This window comes from Myotis lucifugus, unplaced genomic scaffold, assembly GCF_000147115.1.
Source record: "Myotis lucifugus unplaced genomic scaffold, Myoluc2.0 scaffold_2, whole genome shotgun sequence".
NCBI lineage: Eukaryota > Metazoa > Chordata > Mammalia > Chiroptera > Vespertilionidae > Myotis > Myotis lucifugus.
In genome coordinates, this window is record NW_005871050.1 from 5,281,165 (window position 1) to 5,302,864 (window position 21,700).

The following is a 21,700-nucleotide window of genomic DNA, read 5'->3' on the forward strand; positions in this document are numbered from 1 at the left end:
CAAAATGGGAACATAATTATTACCTATAAGTCTACTATGTTATATTCCAACCCCTGAAATAATTTTTCCCCCAAACTCCTATGGGACTTAAGATACAGTATTCATTTTGGCTCTTATCATTTTACTTCCACATATAGCTTATTATCTTTATAAATATATAGATTTCTTCCATTAATTGTGTCTAGACTGAATTTTTTGGAAGACTAACACTGTACCTTACAAAATAGTTAATTTTAAGCTTACTCTGTTATTGAAGATTTTAATACCTTAAGGCAAATCTTTTCTCATTCACATTTCTAATACCTGCAGATTTGGCATAATTAATTATCTTCAGGTATGCCTGCAAATATTTAAACAGTCTGATCTAGGATTTGGAGAAGAACAATCAGTTGAAGCAGCAGAGAATGAGTAGAGGCAAGAATATTTGGAGGGAAAGATTAGCTCTGTTAATAAACAAGGTCAAGAATAAGGAAGAGATAAAGATGTTGGGAAACCAGATATGTGGAACATTATGGAAAATACAAAAAAAGGACTTCATTTGAATAATAGGAAAACGGGACCCTCCACCACAGCAAGGCAGCAGTTGGTGGGACCTGAGTAATGTTATCCTGTATTCCACTTTACATAAAACATTTGCCCTCCAATTTGTCACAGTCCCTGCTGAGCCCTCAGCAGAATGACTGTTGGTTGCCATTTAATGTCATGCTTGCACTTTACCCATGGCTCTCTCAAATGTGGAAAAAGGAAAGTTAACCTGACAGAAACATGTTTTTCAAAAACAATGGTGGACCCTTTCCTTCCTGAGAAAAGGTCTGTCCCACATACCTAATATTTGCTGAGGGCTAATTTCCTGTCCCCAATATAGGTATGTCAATTCTTAGCTTATCCTGCTTGTATCCTCAATTTTAAGTTCTTGATTTAAATAGAGGTAAAAATTTCTTTGTTGATAATTTGTTTTACTCCTCTATTCAGTTTGCTATCTAGTAGACCTAGTAAATCTCAGTAATCAATTACCTCTTCCAACATGGGGAGAGTGTAAGAAAAGGTCCCATTCTATTTCAGATGTTTGAATGTCATCTTTATATTATGGTTAGAAGCTATACTATCTTTATTTTTAAATAAAATTATATATATTTAAGGTATACAACATGATGTTCTTTTTGGGTGCTTTAGTTTGGTTAATCCTCATCTGAGGATATTTTTCCATTGATTTTTAGAGAGAGTGGAAGGGAGGGGAAGAGACACAGAGAGAGAAGCATAGATGTGAGAGGCACATCAATTGGTTGCCTCCCACATGTGCCTGGAACCAGGGCAGGGTTTGAGCCTACAACCAAGGTACGTGCATGCTCTTGACCAGAATCAAACCCAGGACCCTTTAGTCCAAGGGCTGACACTCTATCCACTGATCCAAACAGGCTAGGGCACAACATGATGTTTTACTATACATATACATAGTTGAAATGATTATTACAGCCGAGCTAATTAATGTCCATTTCTTTATATAGCTACCATTTCTTGGTGCATGTGGTGAAAGCACCAGAAAATCTACTCTCAGCAAATTTCCAGTATATAATATAGTATTATTAACTACTGTCATCATGCTCTACATCAGTGGTTCCCAAACTTATTTGGCCTACCGCCCCCTTTCCAGAAAAAATATTACTCAGCCCCTGGAAATTAATTTTTTTTAAATTTTAATAGCAGTTACTCATCGCCCCCAAATGCACCTGTGGCCATCACCACCCCCCTGGATCACTGCAGCGCCCACCGGGGGGCGGTAGCGCCCACTTTGGGAATCACTGCTCTACATGAAACCTCTAGACTTATTCATCCTACATAATAGCAACTTTATAGCCCTTGACCAACATCTCCCTAGGTTCCTCATCTCCCCACCCCTGGTAAACACTGTTCTGATGTCTGAGAAGCTGTACTATGTTAAGATTAGGTTATGCCACATAACCAGAGTCTTAACCCTACCAGACCGCTGTACCGATTTTTCGGTAATTTCCACACAAACGTGGAATATTGGCGCTAGATGAAAGGTAGACCTATTTTCTACAATGTCTTCAAGTTCCATCTTATTCTAACCACTTGTTTGCATGTAACTAACATTTTTCTATATCATGTTGATTTTTTCTCTTTAATGCTCAGGAGCCCAGGTATAGGGGACAGTTAGGTTCAGGGCCTCAGGTCTGGTAGGATTAAGGAGCTGAGCCACTCATGAAAGAGGAACCAAGTCACGCATGAGAGGAGATAACAGAAACTGAAAGGACCATGACTTAGCTAAAAGTCCCACAGGGGCCAAAGGCTGGGACATACCTGCTCCTCAGTCAATTGAACCAGGCCAGAATTGAAATTCAGTTTGCAAAAGGAAGAAGTCTTAAGGAATAAAAGGAAAAATACTGCTTTCTCAGTAGCTAAGGAAAACTCATCTAAGACTACAGATAGATATAAATAAAGTAAAACTAAAATAAGATCAATATCTTCTAGAATAGGGGAAAAGAGAAGGCTCTTGGGGAAAAGCCGAAATCTGATGGCTAGATAGAGTCCAGGGAGAGAGGGCTCTCTAAGATTTAGATTTGCCCTGTTTAACTGCTGTATATCTATGATATACATCAGTAACTGACCACAGTGTATAGATATAAATTCTCATAGCTAAGTAGTTACTGCTCTCAAGACACCTGCGCCAAGAAAATGGCTACAAATGTTCAGAGAATGTTCTTGAATCTGAAGGCAAAAAAAAAATACCAAAAGTGCTTGGAGTTGGAAACAGGGTACATAGGATATTTTTATAGGAAACGAGACAAAAAGTGAGAGCAGTTAACCTTACACTGGTGTTTGTTTTTAATAAAAGCAGCACAGTGTAGTTGGGGCAAGTTTTCAGAGCTGCCTAAAAATGCTCTTAACTCCGGGTTTATTGCTTTATTTATAGTAACACCTCACATATCCAACACAGAAAACAGAGTAAGTTCTGAATTATCTAGTTAACTGACAGTTATCCCATTTATTTGTTAAAATTTTCTAAAAGTAATACCATTTCATGGGAGGGTAGAACATGATCTTATAACCATTTCTGGTTTATCATTATAGCTACAATACTATCTAATAATAGACAAACATGGTAATTGACCGTACCTTCACTACGCCTCCCATGGGCTAATCAGCGTGATATGCAAATTAACCACCAACAAAGATGGCGGCTAATTTGCATACTGCAGGCAGGGCGGGACAGCGCCATCCCGCCTGCCCTGCCGCCATCTGGGCCTGCTATCTGCGACCCGGGGCAGCGGGCATCCCGTGTGCGACCCGACCCGGGGAGGCTGGGCGGGGCAGCGAAGGCTTGAAGGCGGCTCCGGCTGGAGTAAAACTGGTGCCGGCAGCCAGGGGAAGGGAAGGCCTATTGCACGAATCTTTTCGTGCAACAGGCCTCTAGTATATAATAATTAAGTCTAAATATAAAGCTAGAAAGCAAAAATAAAATCTGAAAGCTGTCAAAGTCATTGAAAAATGAAAAACCTGATAGGTTAGGACCTTAAATTCCAAGTGCTTCTAAAATAGAGAACTTCTAAAAATTACTTATTTTACTAGAGTAACAGACTAAATCCAAGCAGTTACTGAATAAATCTTTTCAAAAGTCTTTTGGAAATTGGAGGGTAATGAACTAAGTCTATCAAGTTCTTACTTAAACTAGTCTCCTGACCTTGCTCTGAATATCACATACTCCTATTCCATCCATATTTATGAATCATCATTGACAAGAAGTAAATTCCCTTATTGGAGCTTTTCAAGATTCTTTTTTCATCTGAAAGATCAGACAGACTTTTTCTGAGCTCAGATCATTAGGTTTAGGTTCTTTCTAAGGTGTAAGTCTTTCATGCTAAAATGTACGCTAAACTGTGATGCTGTTGCTATACTTCATTTGTGAAGAACCCCAAATATTCATTCATGCTTAAGTACCGAGTCACCCCCCCAAAACCAGACATGGACTATTTTTTATTATTGGTTTGCATTCTCCTCCATTAGCACAAATAAATAAGAAGTAATTATATAATGAAATAAATTGACAGTATTCCAAATTACAAAGAAGTATTAAATGAAGGCAAAGAAAAAAATGTTTGAGTTAAAAAAAAAATTTAGCTGATTCAGTAATAGTTGAAGACCTGATTTTCTCCATCATTAGACTTGAAGTTTCTCTTTGGACTTCATTCATTCTCAATTACTTCCAAAGTAAAGCAAAATTGATTTTAATATAAACAATGTAAAATACCTGCACACATTAAGTTAATCTGCATGTCATAATGAGAGCTTTTTTAAAAAATTCATATTTATATGAATACATTCATGATTCATGTACACTTAGTTACATAGAAAATTTACCTGTTTCCTTGCAAAATACCTCAAGGTGGAGTCCTGCAAACCCAATCCAGACCACCACCTGTTTTTATAAAGTTTTATCAGAACACAGACATGCTCATTTTTTTGTGTATTGTCTGTGCCTATGACTGAGACCATATGGCTGGCAAAGCCTTAAATATTTATCTGGTCCTTTACACAAAGTTTGCCAACCCCTGTCCCAAGGCAATGGTCCATGCCCAAGAGTGTTCATTAAAAGTCACTTGGGAACCTTTTGCAAAAGATACCTGTCTGTAATCCCCTATCTCCCCTTTCTGATTTCATAGTTGGCTAGGTACCACTGTTGGTTAGTAACACTATTATTCACCTTCTGCTCCTTTGTATGCAGTTAGCAGTGCTAGCATTTTTACACTGTGGGTGCTCCATTTTGTCCTTCATTAATGCTAAATGAGCCACACACTGTAAATAGCACTGCCATTCAATACTTACTTAATACTTTAACCACCTCCTCCTCCTTGAAACTCTTCTCCCTTTGACTTCTACAGCATCACTTTCTCAGTGGAACACATTTCAAATGTCACTTTTTATGAAGCCTCTGCCTTCTCAGGTAGAATTAATAATGGCCCTCTTTCCCAACTCTCCTGTGGCATTCTTCAGATACTCCTAAAGCTAAACTATATTCATTCACGGTTGCACCCAAAGTGTTTCCATTTGTGCACAGTACAAAGTAGACACTCAATGAAGTATCTAACAAATGAACAGATACATGAATTCTAGACTTTAGATGCAGGTCTTGACAAATAATATAATTCCTATGTAAACAAAAATAACACCATACTGGATGAGTGAAAGCTGAAGAAACAAACAAACAAAACTCCTGTTTGAAGCATACACTGCTCTCTACCATCCTGAACAAATAACCAACCTGATTTTTCCCTCTAGATTTCTCTCCTTCCTTTTCAAACTGCTGGAGCTGCAAACAACACTAAAACACAGATTAACCAAAACAGGAATTTTAGGCTATACCATTACTTCCCTGGTCAATTTACACCTAGCTCATTATTAAGGCTTCACACTATTATCCAATTGAAGCTCTCTCTTTCAAATTCAACCAACAATTAATAAGTGGCCATTATTTATTAGAACACTATTGAGCACAACTGAGATTTCAAGCACTGTGCTAAGTGTTTTCCATGCATTATCCTCACTTAATCCTATGCTAAGCAAGCAGAATAGTTTCTATTCCCCCAGAGTTCACAGAAGAGTGGGGAAGAAAGGCTTGAGAACGTGTAACAGATACAGTGCATAGTGTTAAACTTTATGACAGAGGTAAAGGCTCAGTAGGACTCAAAAACAGATAAAACTGATCGAGGAGATGAGTAACATCAGCACATATGCAGCAGTAGAGACAAGCAGAGGATGATTGGGAAACTGAGAGGAAAGGGAATGAGTTAAGGAATGGAAAAGGTGACTTAAGATATGACTTCTGAAGGGTACGGTGAGGCCTCTGGATATTGTTTTCTATACAGTAAGGAATCAGGAAGATTTTTACTCAGAGAGTGACATTAGGTTTTAAAAGTAGAGATCAAATAATTACCAGTAGTATGTTGGAAGGGTGGGAAGAGGAAGACTGCATTTAGGAGGCCATTAAAAAAGAAAAGAAGGCAGAGACAACCCAGAAATAGAACCAAGTGACCGATGTGGAAGTATAAAGAGTTGAAGGTAAAGAATTTGGAAAGAGAATCAGGTTTCAGGGTGGGGAGTTAACGAATATTGGTTTAGACAGGTTGAGTTTAAGATGCCTGCATGACAACTATGTATACCAGACAAATATGCAGCCATTATCTTTCATTCTCCACAGTGACTACTGTATATCACTTATATCCTGAAAAATAATGCATTGTCCTTCCCCATCCCCTCCAATCCAGCTGAAATTCCTTTTTAATATTTAAAGACCCTGCCCTAGCCAGTTTGGCTTAGTGGATAGAGCATCAGCCTGCGGATTGAAGGGTACCAGGTTTGATTCTGGTCAAGGGCACATATCTTGGTTGCAGACTCCTCCCTGGCCCCGGCCCTGGTCGGGGCTCGTGCAGGAGGCAATCAATCGATGTGTTTCTCTCACATTGATGTTTCTCTCTGTCTTTGCCTCTCTCTTCCACTGTCTCTTAAAATCAATGGAAAAATCCTCAGGTGGGGATTAAAAAAAATTTAAAGACCCTGCAATCATCCCACATTACTCAATTCCAATCCACTACTGCCAGTCTCAATGACCCATTCTAATATACCTAATCTGTTTCCTGGACTTATCCCTTTTTCTTAACCTTACTATCTCTAGGAAGCAGTTTTAACTACCTAAATAGGCAAGAATCCTCACCCACAGGAAAATTTAAAAAGTGTATACTATAAATTGTCATATATGCAGATTCATGACATGCCCAATATCTAGATCATAAACTCTTGAAAATCATACATACTTTTTCTCTGAGGTGCAAAGCACTCCATTGGTACTGAATAAATAACAAAGTAGTGGGAGTGCAGGAGGCAACTGAAAGTTTCTCTCTCATCAATGTTTTTCTCTCTATTTGGCTTTTTATTTTCAGGGGCTACAAAAAATATCTTGAGTGTAACACAGAATCAGAATATTCTTATACAGTATGTGTATACAGGATTTTTGCCCTAAAAACAGTAAGTTAATGCTAATAACAGAATATATTAATATGAATCTGATTATGTCCTAAATGAGGTACTATGTCCATCTCTGTTAGAAAACTACTAAGCTCTAATCATGACATTTTTAAATGTGATTTTTTGTTAGGTAGCTTAAAATGCAGGCTAGTATAATCTAATGATTAAGAATTCTGACTTTGTAGTTAACTGGCCCTGGATTCAAATTCCAGCTCTGCCACTTACTAGCTATATAACCACTGTCAAGTTACTTAATTTCTCGAAGCCTCAGTTTCCTCATCTGTAAAGTGAGAATGAATACCTTCCTATCTCACTGTATGATTATGGGATTAAATAGGATCATATATTTAAAGTACTTATCTCAGTCCTTAACACATTTAGTGTTCAATAAATGTTAGCTGTTTCTACTATTGAAAAAAGCAGGAGAATATTCAGAGGATTTCTTAATACATGTGAGTAAAATTTAGTTTGAAAAGGGGAAAGTTTAGGAGTGACCTGAGGATAGTCATGAGATACATGAGGAATTTTTCATTAAAAAAAAATGTTTTTATTGATTTTTTAGAGAGACAGAGAGGGAAGGAGAGGGAGAGATAGAAACATTGATGAGAGAGAAACATAGATCAGTTGCCTCCTGCACTCCCACTACTGGGGACGGAACCTGCAACCTGGGCATGGGCCCTGACCGGGAATCAAACCAGTAACCTCTTGGTGTGTGGGACAACATTCAACCAACTGAGCCACACTGACTGGGCGAGAATTTTTTATCCTATATAATAATCCTCTATAATAAAGAGGTAATATGCAAATTGGCCATCACACCCTCACACAAGACGGCTGCCCCCCATGTGGGCACAAGATGGCCGCCAAAAGATGGCCTACAGGGGAGGGCAGTTAGGAGCGACCAGGCCAGCAGGGGAGGGCAGTTGGGGGGGGATCATGCCTGCAGGGGAGGGCAGTTGGGGGCAACCAGGCCTGCAGGGGAGGACAGTTGGGGGCGACCAGGCATGCAGGGGAGGGCAGTTAGGGGTGACCAGGCCGGCAGAGGAGCAGTTAGGTGTCAATCAGGCTGGGAGGGGAGTGGTTAGGGGTGATCAGGCTGGCAGGCAGAAGTGGTTAGGGGCAATCAGGCAGGCAGGCAGGCGAGTGGTTGGGAGCCAGCAGTCCTGGATTGTGAGAGGGATGCCCAACTGCCCTTGAGGGGTCCCAGATTGGAGAGGGTGCAGGCTGGGCTGAGGGACACACACCCCAGTGCACAAATTTCATGCAGCGGGCCTGTAGTTTTTAATAATAAAAAAACAAATAGTTCCTTGATTGGAAAAGGATATAGCGTAAATGGCTTTAAATTAAGCAAGATGGCCCAGCTGAAGTGGCTCAGTGGTTGAGCATCGACCTATGACCAGGAGGTCACAGTTTGATTCCAGTTAGGGCACATGCCTGGTTGTGGGCTTGATGCCCAGTACGGGGCCTGCAGAAGGCAGCTGATCAATGATTCTCTCTCATTACTGATGTTTCTATCTCTCTCTCCCTCTCCTTTAATCTCTGAAATCAATAAAAATATATTTTTTTAAAAAATAAGCAAGATACTTGAGTTATACAGAAGGATGAATTTCTCAACTCTGAAATGTGTTATATAATACTGCTCCTGTTTCAGATTGTTTGGGTAGAATTACAATTTCTTGATATATTTAAGAATAGGACAAAAATCTTATGTTGGATGGCTTCTAGCAGTCTTGCCTAGGAGTAAGGAAGGAGAATGAAATGGCCTTTTGAACTCCTTTTGTTCCTAGAGACTGTGACATATCTGACCCAGGTACTAATTAGAACAGTAACTATCTGATGTAGATACTGTTTTTTTAAAAATATATATTTTATTGATTTTTTACAGAGAGGAAAGGAGAGGGATAGAGTTAGAAACATCGATCAGCTGCCTCCTGCACACCCCCCACTAGGGATGTGCCCGCAACCAAGGTACATGCCCTTGACCGGAATCGAACCTGGGACCCTTCAGTCCGCAGGCCGACGCTCTATCTATGGAGCCAAACTGATCAGGGCTGATGTAGATACTCTTAATGATCTCACCACCAACTTCATCCAGAAAGAGTACATTCTTCAAATATACTGCTTTCAAGTGTCTCCTTAAACAAAATGAAAATAGTGGTAACTCATAATTTTATTTGGAAATTTGCATTTCTTGGCTAGATGGTTGGAGAATAAGAGTAGGTGGTACAGATGTGGTGTCTCCATAAGGCTTCAACAGGAACTGGAAACCATTCTGGAAAAATATATATCTGTCTTAACTGCAAAAACAGAGTCTCAAATTATAAAAACCTCAGTACTCTGCCAAATTTCTCCTGGTCCACCTTGGGGCTATATAGTTAAAGGTGATGTAAAAAGAGATGAATACGTTCTGTGGAATGGTTTTTCCTCCCCTGATCCTTGTGGCAAACATGAAAACCTTGGAAATTTGCCTTTGGCAGCATGAACATAGAAACCACACAACCATACCTCCCGCTCTACTGCAACCTCCCATCCTCTCAAGACTGACCCATCTGGCCACCTATATACACTTTCACATCAAGCCCTAACCGCTTCTCTCTCTACTTTTCTTTGGGGCAAGTGAACAACTCTGGAGCCAATACCAAATATAGACTAGAACCTGCCTTGAAAGCACCCAGGGACCAGCACTCCTGTTTTCGATTATTTTCAATGAGTATTCATGACCTACTTTTCACCTAGAAATCTAGATAAACAGGAGCCAGGACAAACAGGCTCACAGGATAAAATGCTTTAAAAACTCAATTAGGGACGCTGATTATCTAGTTTATATGTAGCTTATCTACCTACATGAAGTTCTTCAGTTTCTCTCCCTTCCTATTTGATTTATGGTCCTTTTATTACTTAGACAAATTTACAAAGGAAAAAGTAAAGATAAAAACTAAAATTTGATATTTTGGTTACTTGATAATACTTCATATAAAATGATATAATGGAAGGAGCAAAACTAAAGGCTAAAAGGAGACTTCAAAATAATTTCAATGTTAAACATATAAATGCTACTCTAAGTCCGGTCCCCTATGTAAGTTATTTAAATTTTGACATTTTGGGAGGAGGAAAAGGAGCAAAATTACATACTCAGGCTCCAAAGTTCTCTCCTTCTGCCATTATTCTTCAATGCCAGATGCCCACAGCCTCAACATGGCTTCAAAACACCTAAGGAAACTCTGTATATTTTATAGCACTTTTTGTTATGCAACATCACTCTTTAGTAAGCAGTGATACAGCATTATCTGTTTACCATGGGTGAAAAAATAAGTTAATGACTTATCTAAAGTTACATAATGTATCAGTGGCAGAGTTATTTAAAAAATAGGCTCCATGACTTCCCAGCCCAGCATGCCCTTCATTAGCCTATGATAATATTAGCTGGACCTTATTATTTAAAATTAATACCTAGAATGGTGGCTATTATTTATTAAGTCCTAACCACATGCCAGGCACCATGCTTAGTCATGTATAGGCTCTCTCTTAATTCTCACATTATCCCTGTGAGAAAAGTACAAGGACTGTTGTTATCTTCTTTTGGCAGGTGATGAAAACATGGCGTAGAGAAGTAAATAATTTGCCCAGGGTCAACCAGCTAGTAAGTGACAAAGCTGGGATTCAAATATAAAACTTTTACTATAGTTTGTGGTCTTTATCTCCAATATTGTTCCACTCCCTAGATCAAGGAATAAGTTATGTATAACTCACTACACTTGAGGAGGGGGGAATCAACTCCATACACTATACCATTAAAAATTAATCAAAACAACTTATAATAGTGAAACCTGCACAAAGTTCTGATGCTTTCTTCACACACAGTCCAAATAGATTAAATCTCCATTGAATTTACCAATACTGCCAGATGTATGCTGCTGCTTCATGTAAAACTAGGTTATAAAGCCTAAGTGACCATTATGACCAAACGACCAGCTGGTAGCTATGACGTGCACTGACCACCAGGGGGCAGACGCTCAATGCAAGAGCTGCCCCTTGGTGGTCAGTGCGCTCCCACAGCCAACCTCCCATGGTTCCTCCCCCTGGCAGGCCGGCCCTGATTGGCCCTGATCGCCGGCCAGGCTAAGGGACCCCACCCGTGCATGAATTCGTGCACCGGGCCTCTATTTTGTTACTAATATTGTAACAGTAGGGACCAAACTGTTCCAGCTCTAACTAGACAAAAAAATTGTAACAAGTCAGGATGTGGAAGCATTTTCCAGGCATTTCATAGTGCCAAGGAATAAATAATGGGCTGATAAGGCTTACAGTACACCCACCATCAAGTAAATAGTATTCTTTCTGTGTATCTGATTTTGTTTTTAAGGATGAGGAAATAAAAACATGCTGTTCTGGTTCTCAGGTCAGTAAGCCACAGTAACATGAAATCTAAAGCCACATTTAAACAAATAAAAATCACATTAAAATGGAGCATTCTATTGGTATCTACAGTTTTGGGGGTGGGGAAGATAAACATTTTCAGTTAAGATCTCATTACAACAAAAACAGTCTGACTTCTAAATTTCCATTTGTGCCAGTACTGATTCTAGGATTTAAGACTATTCATCTTAAAGCAAATCTCAAATGTTGTCCTTGAACTTCTTCATATTATTTTTTCTAATACTAAAAGATTGACTACTTTTCAAAATAATTCCTGATCATCAAAATGATAGCTTCCACTTCCCATCAGATTCTTTGTGAAATGAGATTACTTAGTTCCCAAGAGCAGAGATATATGTTCTGTCAAACCCATCTTTAAAATAATGAAACACTTCATAGTGAAGCTACTGGAGGTACATTTACAGATGCAATTTCACTAAGGAGTTCAAAGGAGAAAAATAATCAAATGAAAAGAAACTGTTTTAATGCAAACCATAATGTATCATAAATATATCAACTGAAATGACACTACTTTTCCAATAGAACAATATAGTATCTTGCCAATCTGGTTACTGGTAGTGAAGACAGCTATAGGAACATTACTCTAGCATAGCTTCAGAAAAACTGTAAAACTCACCAAAAGTTATCAAAAGTCATAAATGCTGGGTTATATACCTGAATCACAGTTCAATACTTTGTTCAGCAACTGCTGACATTTTTCTGTTGAAAGATTACTGTCATCTTCATTTGTAATGACAATTACTTTATGATAGATGAAAACACATCAAAATTTAATTGTGAAAATATACTTAAATGAAAACTTTAACACATGATACATTCAAATTAAGCAAACTGCTTGTTTTCTAAGTCAATACAGCCTCCAAGAAGATTTTAATTATTTTTTAAAAGAACAAAAATGAATATTGATTCACTTCTTTTTTTACATTTACTATTTTTAAATAAATTTATTGGGGTGACACTGTTTAATAACATTATATAATTTCAAGTGATCCACTCCTTTTGTTAATTGGTAAGTTAAATCCAGCCTTGAAATTTGATGGTTTGGGGAGAAAAAAAGACTGCAATTTAAAATTAAATTCAGTTAATAAGGTAATACACTTTAAAATAAGCAATTTCTTTACTAATGAGCTTAAAATAAATTTTATTTGCAAGAAGCAGAAATACCAACTTACCAGCTTCGTGCCTCTTTTAATTTCCTTTTGGACATCTTCAATAGAAAATCCACCAAGACTCTCATTATCAGAGTGTGATGATACCAAAGCAGATGAAAAGAGCTATAAATTACATTTAAAAAAAATTAAGGTTCATATATAAAGAAATTACAGTGAAACAGCAAATAAGATGTTAAACTTAAAAGGAAATATTCTTAAAATTTAACTGAGTTTTTCTTCTTCATTGTTTTTAGAATTCAGGACTATTCATTGTTAATATTCTTATGGTTTCAAGTCTCTCAGTTGCTGCTGGTATACTTACCATGCACTTATGGTGTGCTGCCACCTTCTGGTTTTCAGATATTAGTAACTGTCCACATTCCTTGTCTCTATTTGACTTACAAAAGCCACATTTGCGCTGTCTTGTAGGCCCCTTTTTCTGTTCAACTGAACTTGACATGATTTTTAAGTTGCCTTTAGAATGCCACTTTATAAGCCCCAAGAAATGCTACAGAGAATAAGAAGAGCAACAAAATGGTTAATTTCATTTAAAATCAGTGTACACATAGTCAGGTAAGTTGTTTAATATCGTAATTAAGTTCTAATATATGCATTTTAAATGGCTTTTTAGTGATTTTAGACAAATCACTATTAAAACTTAAGATGCCTCCATAATGAAAAAAATATGTATTTATGTATAATCTAGAAGAACAAAAACTACAACTACACAATGCCCAGAATGAGCAGAATTCTATAATTCCTTAAAGTTTACATATTGGTAAACAAGAAAGAAAGAAATGTACTTAATGATGACTTGGGAACACTTATTTTTAAACTTGAATTATTTTCAAGTTAAAAAATCATGTATATGTCTTTAATAAGTTAATTTTTGCTATTGTATTCCTTTTTTAAGTAAAGAAAAAAATTAGGCTTATAACAGTCTATTCAAAAATGTAAACTTTAGAAATTAATTGTTTATAAAAATAACTATATTATCTGACTCAGATTTACTCCAAAAGTCTGCTTATTAAAGTTGTAAACTAAAAGTAGCATTCTAAATACAATAACTTTCACATTTACTTAGTAATATTGTATAAAGGTAGGAACATATTTCTGAATGAGTCTTAAATTCAGTCAAACTATAATTATAGGTAGGATAGTCAAACAAAAAAGGGAAGAAAAGCTCTAACATAATAAGGTTTCAGATTTAGATCATCAAGCTCAACACAGATTCTTCAGAAGTATTAAACAAATGTAAAATCAGTTACTTGATTTGTGTAGTTTTTCCAAATCAGCAGAACTAAGCAGTTCAGGAACCAGGTTGCCACAAAATAAATCACAATGAATAAAATCTCAAATTTTTGTCTTAAAATTTACTATATTTTTCAATTTTTGATATATTTTAATATTTTCATAATACCATGTTGAAAAAATAGACTCACTAACACAATATTGTAGCTTTCTGAGATGCACTTACCAAGAACAGTAACACTGGATGTCAGCAAGGTAGTAGGTACAAACCATTTAGCACTTGATAATATAAAAATGCAGATACTTAATCATAAAGTGAAGCCACAAAGAGTTCTTATCAATTTATATCTAGATTTTTCTTTTTAACAAAACTTCAAAGGCCCTGAAGGTCTCTGTGTAGATGGGTTTAACAAACTTTTAATGCCAATTTTAAATACCTGTCTTCCAAATGGCATAAAATGGTACTGTATTCACAGCACTGGTTATAAACTGTGAAACTGATTGAAAATAGGCAGCAAATACTTTTAAGATTAAAGGAGAAAAAAGAACATAACAAAGAAACAAAAGAAACAAAAGAGGAAGTGTGTTTGCATTTGATCAGGCAAATATGTGTTCAGTTGCTTTATCAAGAATATAGCTGCCAAAATCTTTAGAATTAACTATGCAAAACACCAAATTAATAAATAGCATCAAAATTTGCTATTTGTGTTCTAAATTAGGTTTTTTTTTCTACTATGCAATAGCAGGCACTATGAAACCATTGTAATACATTCAGCGTTTCTCCCGCTCATCCTTGGCGAGTTGAAAGGATGGCACATTGTGAATCTAATTTGTACAGGCATCATTAATGTGTAATTTCTATACAATGGTAGCTATCATAGAATATAAAATCAGCTTAAGATAAAGAAAATTCCTAAAGTAGAAAATCACTTTTTATTCTTGAAATTAATTCTGAAAATGGTACCCTCAAAATTTTATCCATATTGAATTCTGCCTCTTTCAGTTTATAAACAGGTAAATTTCTCATCCTAATTTTGAGAACCTGCTTTTCTGGCTATCAAAGATCCCAAAATCCAAGAGAAGAAAGGTACATTTTATTTTGCATTCAAAGATATTTTAGTGTATTTTTTCTGTAATCAGTATAAATATAATTTGTAAAATGAACAGAAACACACAAAAGTGCACAAAACCAATAAAAAACTTTCCCCAATGTGCAATGACTGAATGGATTTTTCCACTAAAATTCAAATAATGCATCTGTGCATATCTTGCTAATTTTTTTTCAGCCTCCTTATAAAACATGAAGTGGCGATCATCATGGAAACAATGAGTCCTAGCAAAAATGTCTTTATCATAAAAATATAGATTTTTATCTAATGCTGTCACATTTGTGGTCTTCTAGTTAAGGAGAATAAGGGCATTCCAAGGACCAATATTAAGGGGTTCATAATAATCCACACAGCTACTTAGCATTTTAATTTTAGTTTAAAATGTTTTTCAGGGCATGCAAAGATCAAAGTTTGATGCCTTCACCCAACAATGAAACCTTTTCCATAAAAGAAACATCACATTATATGCAATGTTATAAAGCAGAAATAAAGAGGCAAAGATAATAGCGGTGAAAAGCAATTTAAATGTCTGAAAAATATAAAAGCACGATTAGTTAAGCTGAAATAACCAATGCATTTCTGATTTTCCAAGATGCTGTGAAACACCAAGGTAGAAATAAACTGAAACATCAAGGAGAGCATTCAAGAGCTAACTCGAGAGCACATTCAATGCCTGGTATCTGAAAGACCATTTTCACAGAAAAACACACAAACAAAAACTGCAGTACCAGAAGATCAAACAATTCTACACGCAAGCCAGTTGAAATATACAGATCAAAATATATAAATGTGATCCCCACAAAAGCAGTATTTATGTCAGGAAAGTTACAGTGGAGAGAAATAAACGAATAAGAAATGAACCGGAAGGGCACCTGAATTTGGTTGCACGATATTACATGCTTCGCACTGCTTCTTGCGGTTATTCAAAAGGAAACTGAAGGAATTTTCCAGTTGTTTCAAACCAAGGGTAGAGAAAGAATTTGATCTGTATGAATAAGACCTGATATTAAGTCCATAAGCCGATGAAAAGAAAGGGTTTTTCAATTACTAGAGGATTTTTCAACTTCCACACAGAATATCGAAACGAACAAATTTCAAAAGAACGCCGTGCTATTAGTGCATATAATAAAGGACAGTACCCATAACGTACCGGATCCTCCCCGTTATTTATTCAATACACACTAGACTCCAAGATCTCCCTCTAATCTAGCGCTAGATAAACTCGCAAAACTATCTTCCTCTAAAGCACTTTAGCAGGTTCCTTTCTGTCGTAAAGTCAGGGTCCCCTAACTGTCCTTTTCCAATCCACCAGAATCCAGGAAAATATCATCCTACCACTTTCCTTAACCCTCCTCCCCTAGGAGTTCGCCCTCTAAGTCTTGGTTTCGTATCTGTTTCACCCCTAATCCCCCCCACCCCGGAGTTTTTCCTCTTTCTGTAAGGCTAACCTTCTTGCCATCCTAACAATTCTTCCTCTTACTCTTCCCAAACTGGGAGTCTCCCTCCTTCCCAAATATGTACTAAGCAACGGCAAAGACTAGAAATACCCAGTATTTTTCCTCCCTAAATGTTGCGCCCCCTCCCCCGAAGTCTAGACTTAAGCCTAACCTCTCCCTTATCTCCTCTAAATTACTTTTCTCAGCAGCCTCCAAGCCAAGTGCCTTCAATGAGCGGCGCTTCTGGGGTCCCCGACAATAAAGCGAGACCACCAAGATTCCCCCTTAACAACGGGCAGGGGCGGCGGCCTGGCTACCGCCATCCTCCTTGTCTTCTCCCGCCAGGCATAGAATGGGGGGCCCCAGGGTACTGTGGGGACTCACCGGCGGGGCCCAGAGGCGAACGGCAGGGGAGAAGCGCCAATGAGGGGAAAGAGAAAGAAGTCGGTCTCGGTTCTCCAGCAGCGCCTCAGAGCGGGGCTCTGTCGCCGGAGGTTGTTTCCTTTCATTCGAGGAGACGAGCTCGCGGAGTGCCCTTACGTCGCTCCCCCCAGCACGCAACGACTCAAAGGGCGTTATACGCCTGAACGCGCCGCGGGTTCTGATTGGCTGTAGTGAAGGGACAACTGAAGCCGCAGAACCACAGCGCATGTGCACCCACCGCCCCCAGTTAGGAGCTGGGCAACAGGCCCCGCCTCCTGCTCGCGCGCGCGTACCTTCTATTCTCCGGTCCATCGCTCAGCCAAGTGTTTGGGGCAGGATCCGACGAGATACAGAAAGAGATTCAAAGCTGTGGGTTGGGTGAAGAAGCAGCAGGGTTAGGACCAGAAACCATTGGGTAGGGACCCTGGGTGACCAGTTTTCAACAGTGATTCATATGGGTAGGCCTTATCCCTTGCACTTGTTCACCGAGGCCTTTTCACATCCATTATTTCATTGTACTCTCATGGCATCACTTTGAGATCCTCCGTCCTCTCATTTTACTGCCAGGAAAGACTGAGAAGCTCGTAGCGGAGTCTGTCTCAAATTCAATCCTTGGGCGAATCATTTTAATCTCTGTACCTTAATTTTCTGTCTTTAAAATGGGGATTAAAAAAGTAGTATCTAATGGGTTTATTGTGAGGAAGAAATGAAATAATGCAAGTGTGTATTAGCGTCCCTGGCATATAATAGGCCCTCTATAAATGCTGACATTATAATCAGAAAAGATAAGTGATTTTTTTTTTTACAACTCACACAGGTAAACCAGACATTTAAACGAAACACTTACCTCTTTGACGTATGAAGCAAGGATGCTTGGGTTTGAATCCCAGCTCCCCCACTCTAGCTCTATGACCTTGATCACGGTGCATTTCTTCTCTCTCCCTCAATTTCAACAAGTCCAAATCTCCTAGGGTTGTAATGAGAAATTAGAGAAATGAGTTAATATATGTAAATTACATAGAATAATACTATGTAATAATATTATTACATAGAATAATATAGTATGCTCTATATAAGGGTCGGCTTTTATTATTTTCTACTTGGCTCACTAGTGCAAGCCTGTGGTTTAAGAGAGGGGAAAAAAAGCCCTAACAATCAAATGAAAATTTAAAGATGCCCTTTAAGTAGCTACTTTTCCTGACAGAAGGGGAGACAGTGGCTTTCCATTGCTTTGATACAATGTTGTTTCATTCTTCATATTTTCCCCTGCAATGTCAGCCTTAAATTTTAATCCTCAAGGAAACAGTAAAGACATTGGGGTAACATTGTATCCCGTATAAGCAGGTACTCATAGTAGCAATCATTTAACTGCATGGTACTCTTACCCCTTTCACCCAGGCCCTGTACCATGAAAGGGAGTGGCTTGAGATTTACCAAGACCCAGAATGTATATTCAAACATTTACAGTGTATTTGAAAACAGGTCCCTGAGTATAATTTTCCACCAGCTTTACACACTTATTGATGTCAAAATGAGACTGATGATTGTGTCAGTAACAAAATGTAGTGCCTATCCACTGTTTTTTTTTAGATTTTTCCCAACACTCCCACATTTTGCTATCTTTTATTCATTCTATCATCCATGCATTCATTTCAACAAAATTTGATTCAATAAACATCTGCAAAACTAATTTCCAAACACAAGAGAGACATAGATTGACTCCTGACCTTGAGCTCATGGTCTATAAAGGCGGACAGAAAAACAAACAAATACACAGTATGATATGATAAATGTTACATTAAAGGTGTGTGCCTGATGTAGACATCCTCTGCCTATTACGTACAAAGCACTATGCTAAGGTACAACACAACAGTGAATAAGACACAGACTTTGTCCTCACCTCTTTACAGTCTAACAAGAAAAAGACAAATAGCTACCATAGGAGAGGGACTGTGGTAAGTGCCTTAAAAGTTGGAAACCCCAACGTTTTTTAGTTTCAGACCCCAAGCCTGGTAGCCAGTTCCAATTAGCACAACTGATAGATGCAGCCTGTTATTTCAAGGGCTACAGAAAGGAGTCAGATTGTGATAACAGGCTCTTAACAATGCCTGAGGATATAGCATAGGATCTTTTAATCTCTTATTGATCTATCACTACACTCCCACCAACACTCTTCCTGCCTTTTTCTTCAAGCTCTAGATATCACTTACTGTACCTCATTCCCAGCAAAGGCCTAACTTCCTGACTGAGTAGGGCCATCTGAGCTAAGCAGTATCTTCTACACCCATCCTTTTTTGCTTCCTTCAAGACTCACAGAAAGAATTGTCCTTCTGATTTTTAAAGCTAAAGCTGTGGTTTTAATCACATCTCTTCTGTGCTCTGGAAGGACTGATTTCCTACTTGTTCCCTGCTCCAGCAGCATCAATTGCCTGGCTCTTGTTTGCTTTTAAACACATAGGATTCCTCTACCTTCACTGCCAGACTGTGTTCTTTGCTTCCAATTGCTCTCTGATCACTCATTCAGCAGGCATTTGCAGATATTTTTTGTATGCCAGGTATTATGCCAGACATTGGGGATTTGAAAAGGAATAAGACAGTTCCTGCCTTCAAGGAAATCTCAGTCTGAGGAAGAAAATCAGGTATTTATAATGAGGAAGAAAACAGAATTTCAGTACAATAGGTAAAATGCTATAATAGAATTGATGAACTTGGTCCAGAGGAGGAGGAAATACATCCCTAGAGAGGAAATGCTTTGAGTTGGGTCTTGCAGGACAGGGTCAGGTTCCACAAAATCTGGATTTCATCTCTACCTTTACACAACATTTCTCTACCTTCATTCCTTTTTTTTCTTTCTTTTCTACCTTCATTCTTGACATCTCTGTTACACTGAACACTTTTTAGCTATGTCCTTGCTCTTAAACTTTCACTTACCTCAGTTCCTAACAAGTACTCTAACCCTGGCTCTCTGGTTACTATTTTAGTCTCTTGGAGGTTTCCCTTCTCACTTTATAATACTGGCTTTGCCCTAGAAGAGTCTTAGACCTTCTGGTGGTCTATTGTTATTCCACCCCAGGGGTTCTTAAACTGTGGAAGTGAGAATTACTTGAGGAGCTTGTTAAACATACAGATTTTTGCATTCCCCTCCCCCAGTTTGAAGGTCTAGGTGCACGAATCTGCCTTCTCAAACTGCCCAGCTATTCTGATTTAGACTGTTGAGGACCACACATTAAGAAACTGCCCTCCATTCTTTTTTTTGTGGTGTGTGTGTAGAGATTTATCAATTATACAATCTCTTGACTTCACTGTAACCTGTAGACAACTGCTTAGCAACTGCATCTGCTCTGCTTAGATCAGCCTGTCCTTGAACTTCAATCACTAAGACCAGTACAAGCAAATTCATTCTCTCCAGCAACTAAAAAGTAATTCCTTTTCCCATCTTCAGTGTTTCCATGTAAAATGCCGCTGGCATTTCTGCTTCTGCTTAAAGCAAAGGCTAAACCTACCCACATGCCTATGACCTCCCTTCTGGCTGTAATCAACAACAGTGGATCATTCATTCATTCAAGTACATTTTGATCACTTATTATGTGATAGATAAAAATGGACATGGTCCAACTTGATGTAGCAGCAGAGACAGACCTTAATCAAGTAATCACATCAACAAATATAAAATTACAACAGTGACTAGCGCAAAAACAAATACTGTAAATGGCATTTAAATGGAACCAAAGTTTATTTGCATTTTATATACTGGGCACATTAAAAATAAAGAATAAGCCGAAACCGGTTTGGCTCAGTGGATAGAGCGTCGGCCTGCGGACTGAAGGGTCCCAGGTTCAATTCCGGTCAAGGGCATGTACCTGGGTTGCGGGCACATCCCCAGTAGGAGATGTGCAGGAGGCAGCTGATCGATGTTTCTCTCTCATCGATGTTTCTAACTCTCTATCCCTCTCCCTTGCTCTCTGTAAAAAATCAATAAAATATATTTTTTTAAAAATAAAGAATAAGAAATATTAAATGTGGATGGATTAAGCATTTTAAATGTTTCTGTGAAAAATAAAATAAAATTGTCCTCGCTGGTTTGGCTCAGTGGATGGAGCGTCAGCCTGCGGACTGAAGGGTCCTGGGTTCAATTCCAGTCAAAGGCACATGCCCAGGTTGCAGGCTCAATCCCCAATAGGGGTCATGCAGGAGGCAGCTGATCAATGATTCTCATCATTGCTGTTTCTATCTCTCTCTCCCTCTCCCAAATCAATAAAAATATATTAAAATAAATTAAAAAATAAAATTCTATCTATTTGTGAGATGCTGCATAAGAGTCTGAAGACCTAGGCTTGTGACTCACTGGCCTTCCACCAACTAGCAGAGTGACCTTGGGCTATTCATTTGAATTCTTTGAGCCTTCGTTTACATATCAGTCAAATGAGATTAATATTCCTAGCAAATTTATTTGGGGCACAAGAACAGAGAATGACATATGCGAATGTTCTTGCCCCACTAACTATGAAGAACAGATTATTTTTTCATATATCTTAACTGCCATATCATTTGATAGATCTACCTCATAATGTTGGCTCTCAGCAGTTGGTCCCTATGCTCTTCTACTTAGTTTTCATGGTTGTTGTTTATTTTTTAACTTCCACTTATTGTATTAGTGAGGTTTCATAAAATTCTTAACTCTGTCCAGCCTATGGAGCTACTCAGATAGCTAATTGAGGAGCTGGGAGCCTTGATGGACTTTGTTGTTGATGTCTCTTCCTGTTTCAGCAATTTGAAACTGGGTATGATACAGGAACTGCCCAGGAAACACAACTGTGGTAGGGGAAATGCCTTAGAGACACAAGAATATCTCTAA

General features: G+C 38.2%; 1 protein-coding gene across 3 annotated transcripts in view; it reads right to left on the reverse strand.

Moving 5' to 3' along the window:
- The window catches only part of PHF6 (PHD finger protein 6), a 53,808-nt gene extending 36,842 nt beyond the window's left edge, over positions 1-16,966 (reverse strand). For all 3 annotated transcript variants that reach the window (XM_014458373.2, XM_023757862.1, XM_014458383.2), the window contains exons 1-3: positions 16,807-16,966; positions 12,949-13,134; positions 12,648-12,749 (exon numbers count right to left, since the gene is read on the reverse strand). In XM_014458373.2, the coding sequence (XP_014313859.1) occupies positions 12,648-12,749; positions 12,949-13,086 (240 nt within the window). In that variant the 5' untranslated portion in view covers positions 13,087-13,134; positions 16,807-16,966. The remainder of the gene's footprint in view (positions 1-12,647; positions 12,750-12,948; positions 13,135-16,806) is intronic.
- Positions 16,967-21,700: the final 4,734 nt, after the last annotated feature.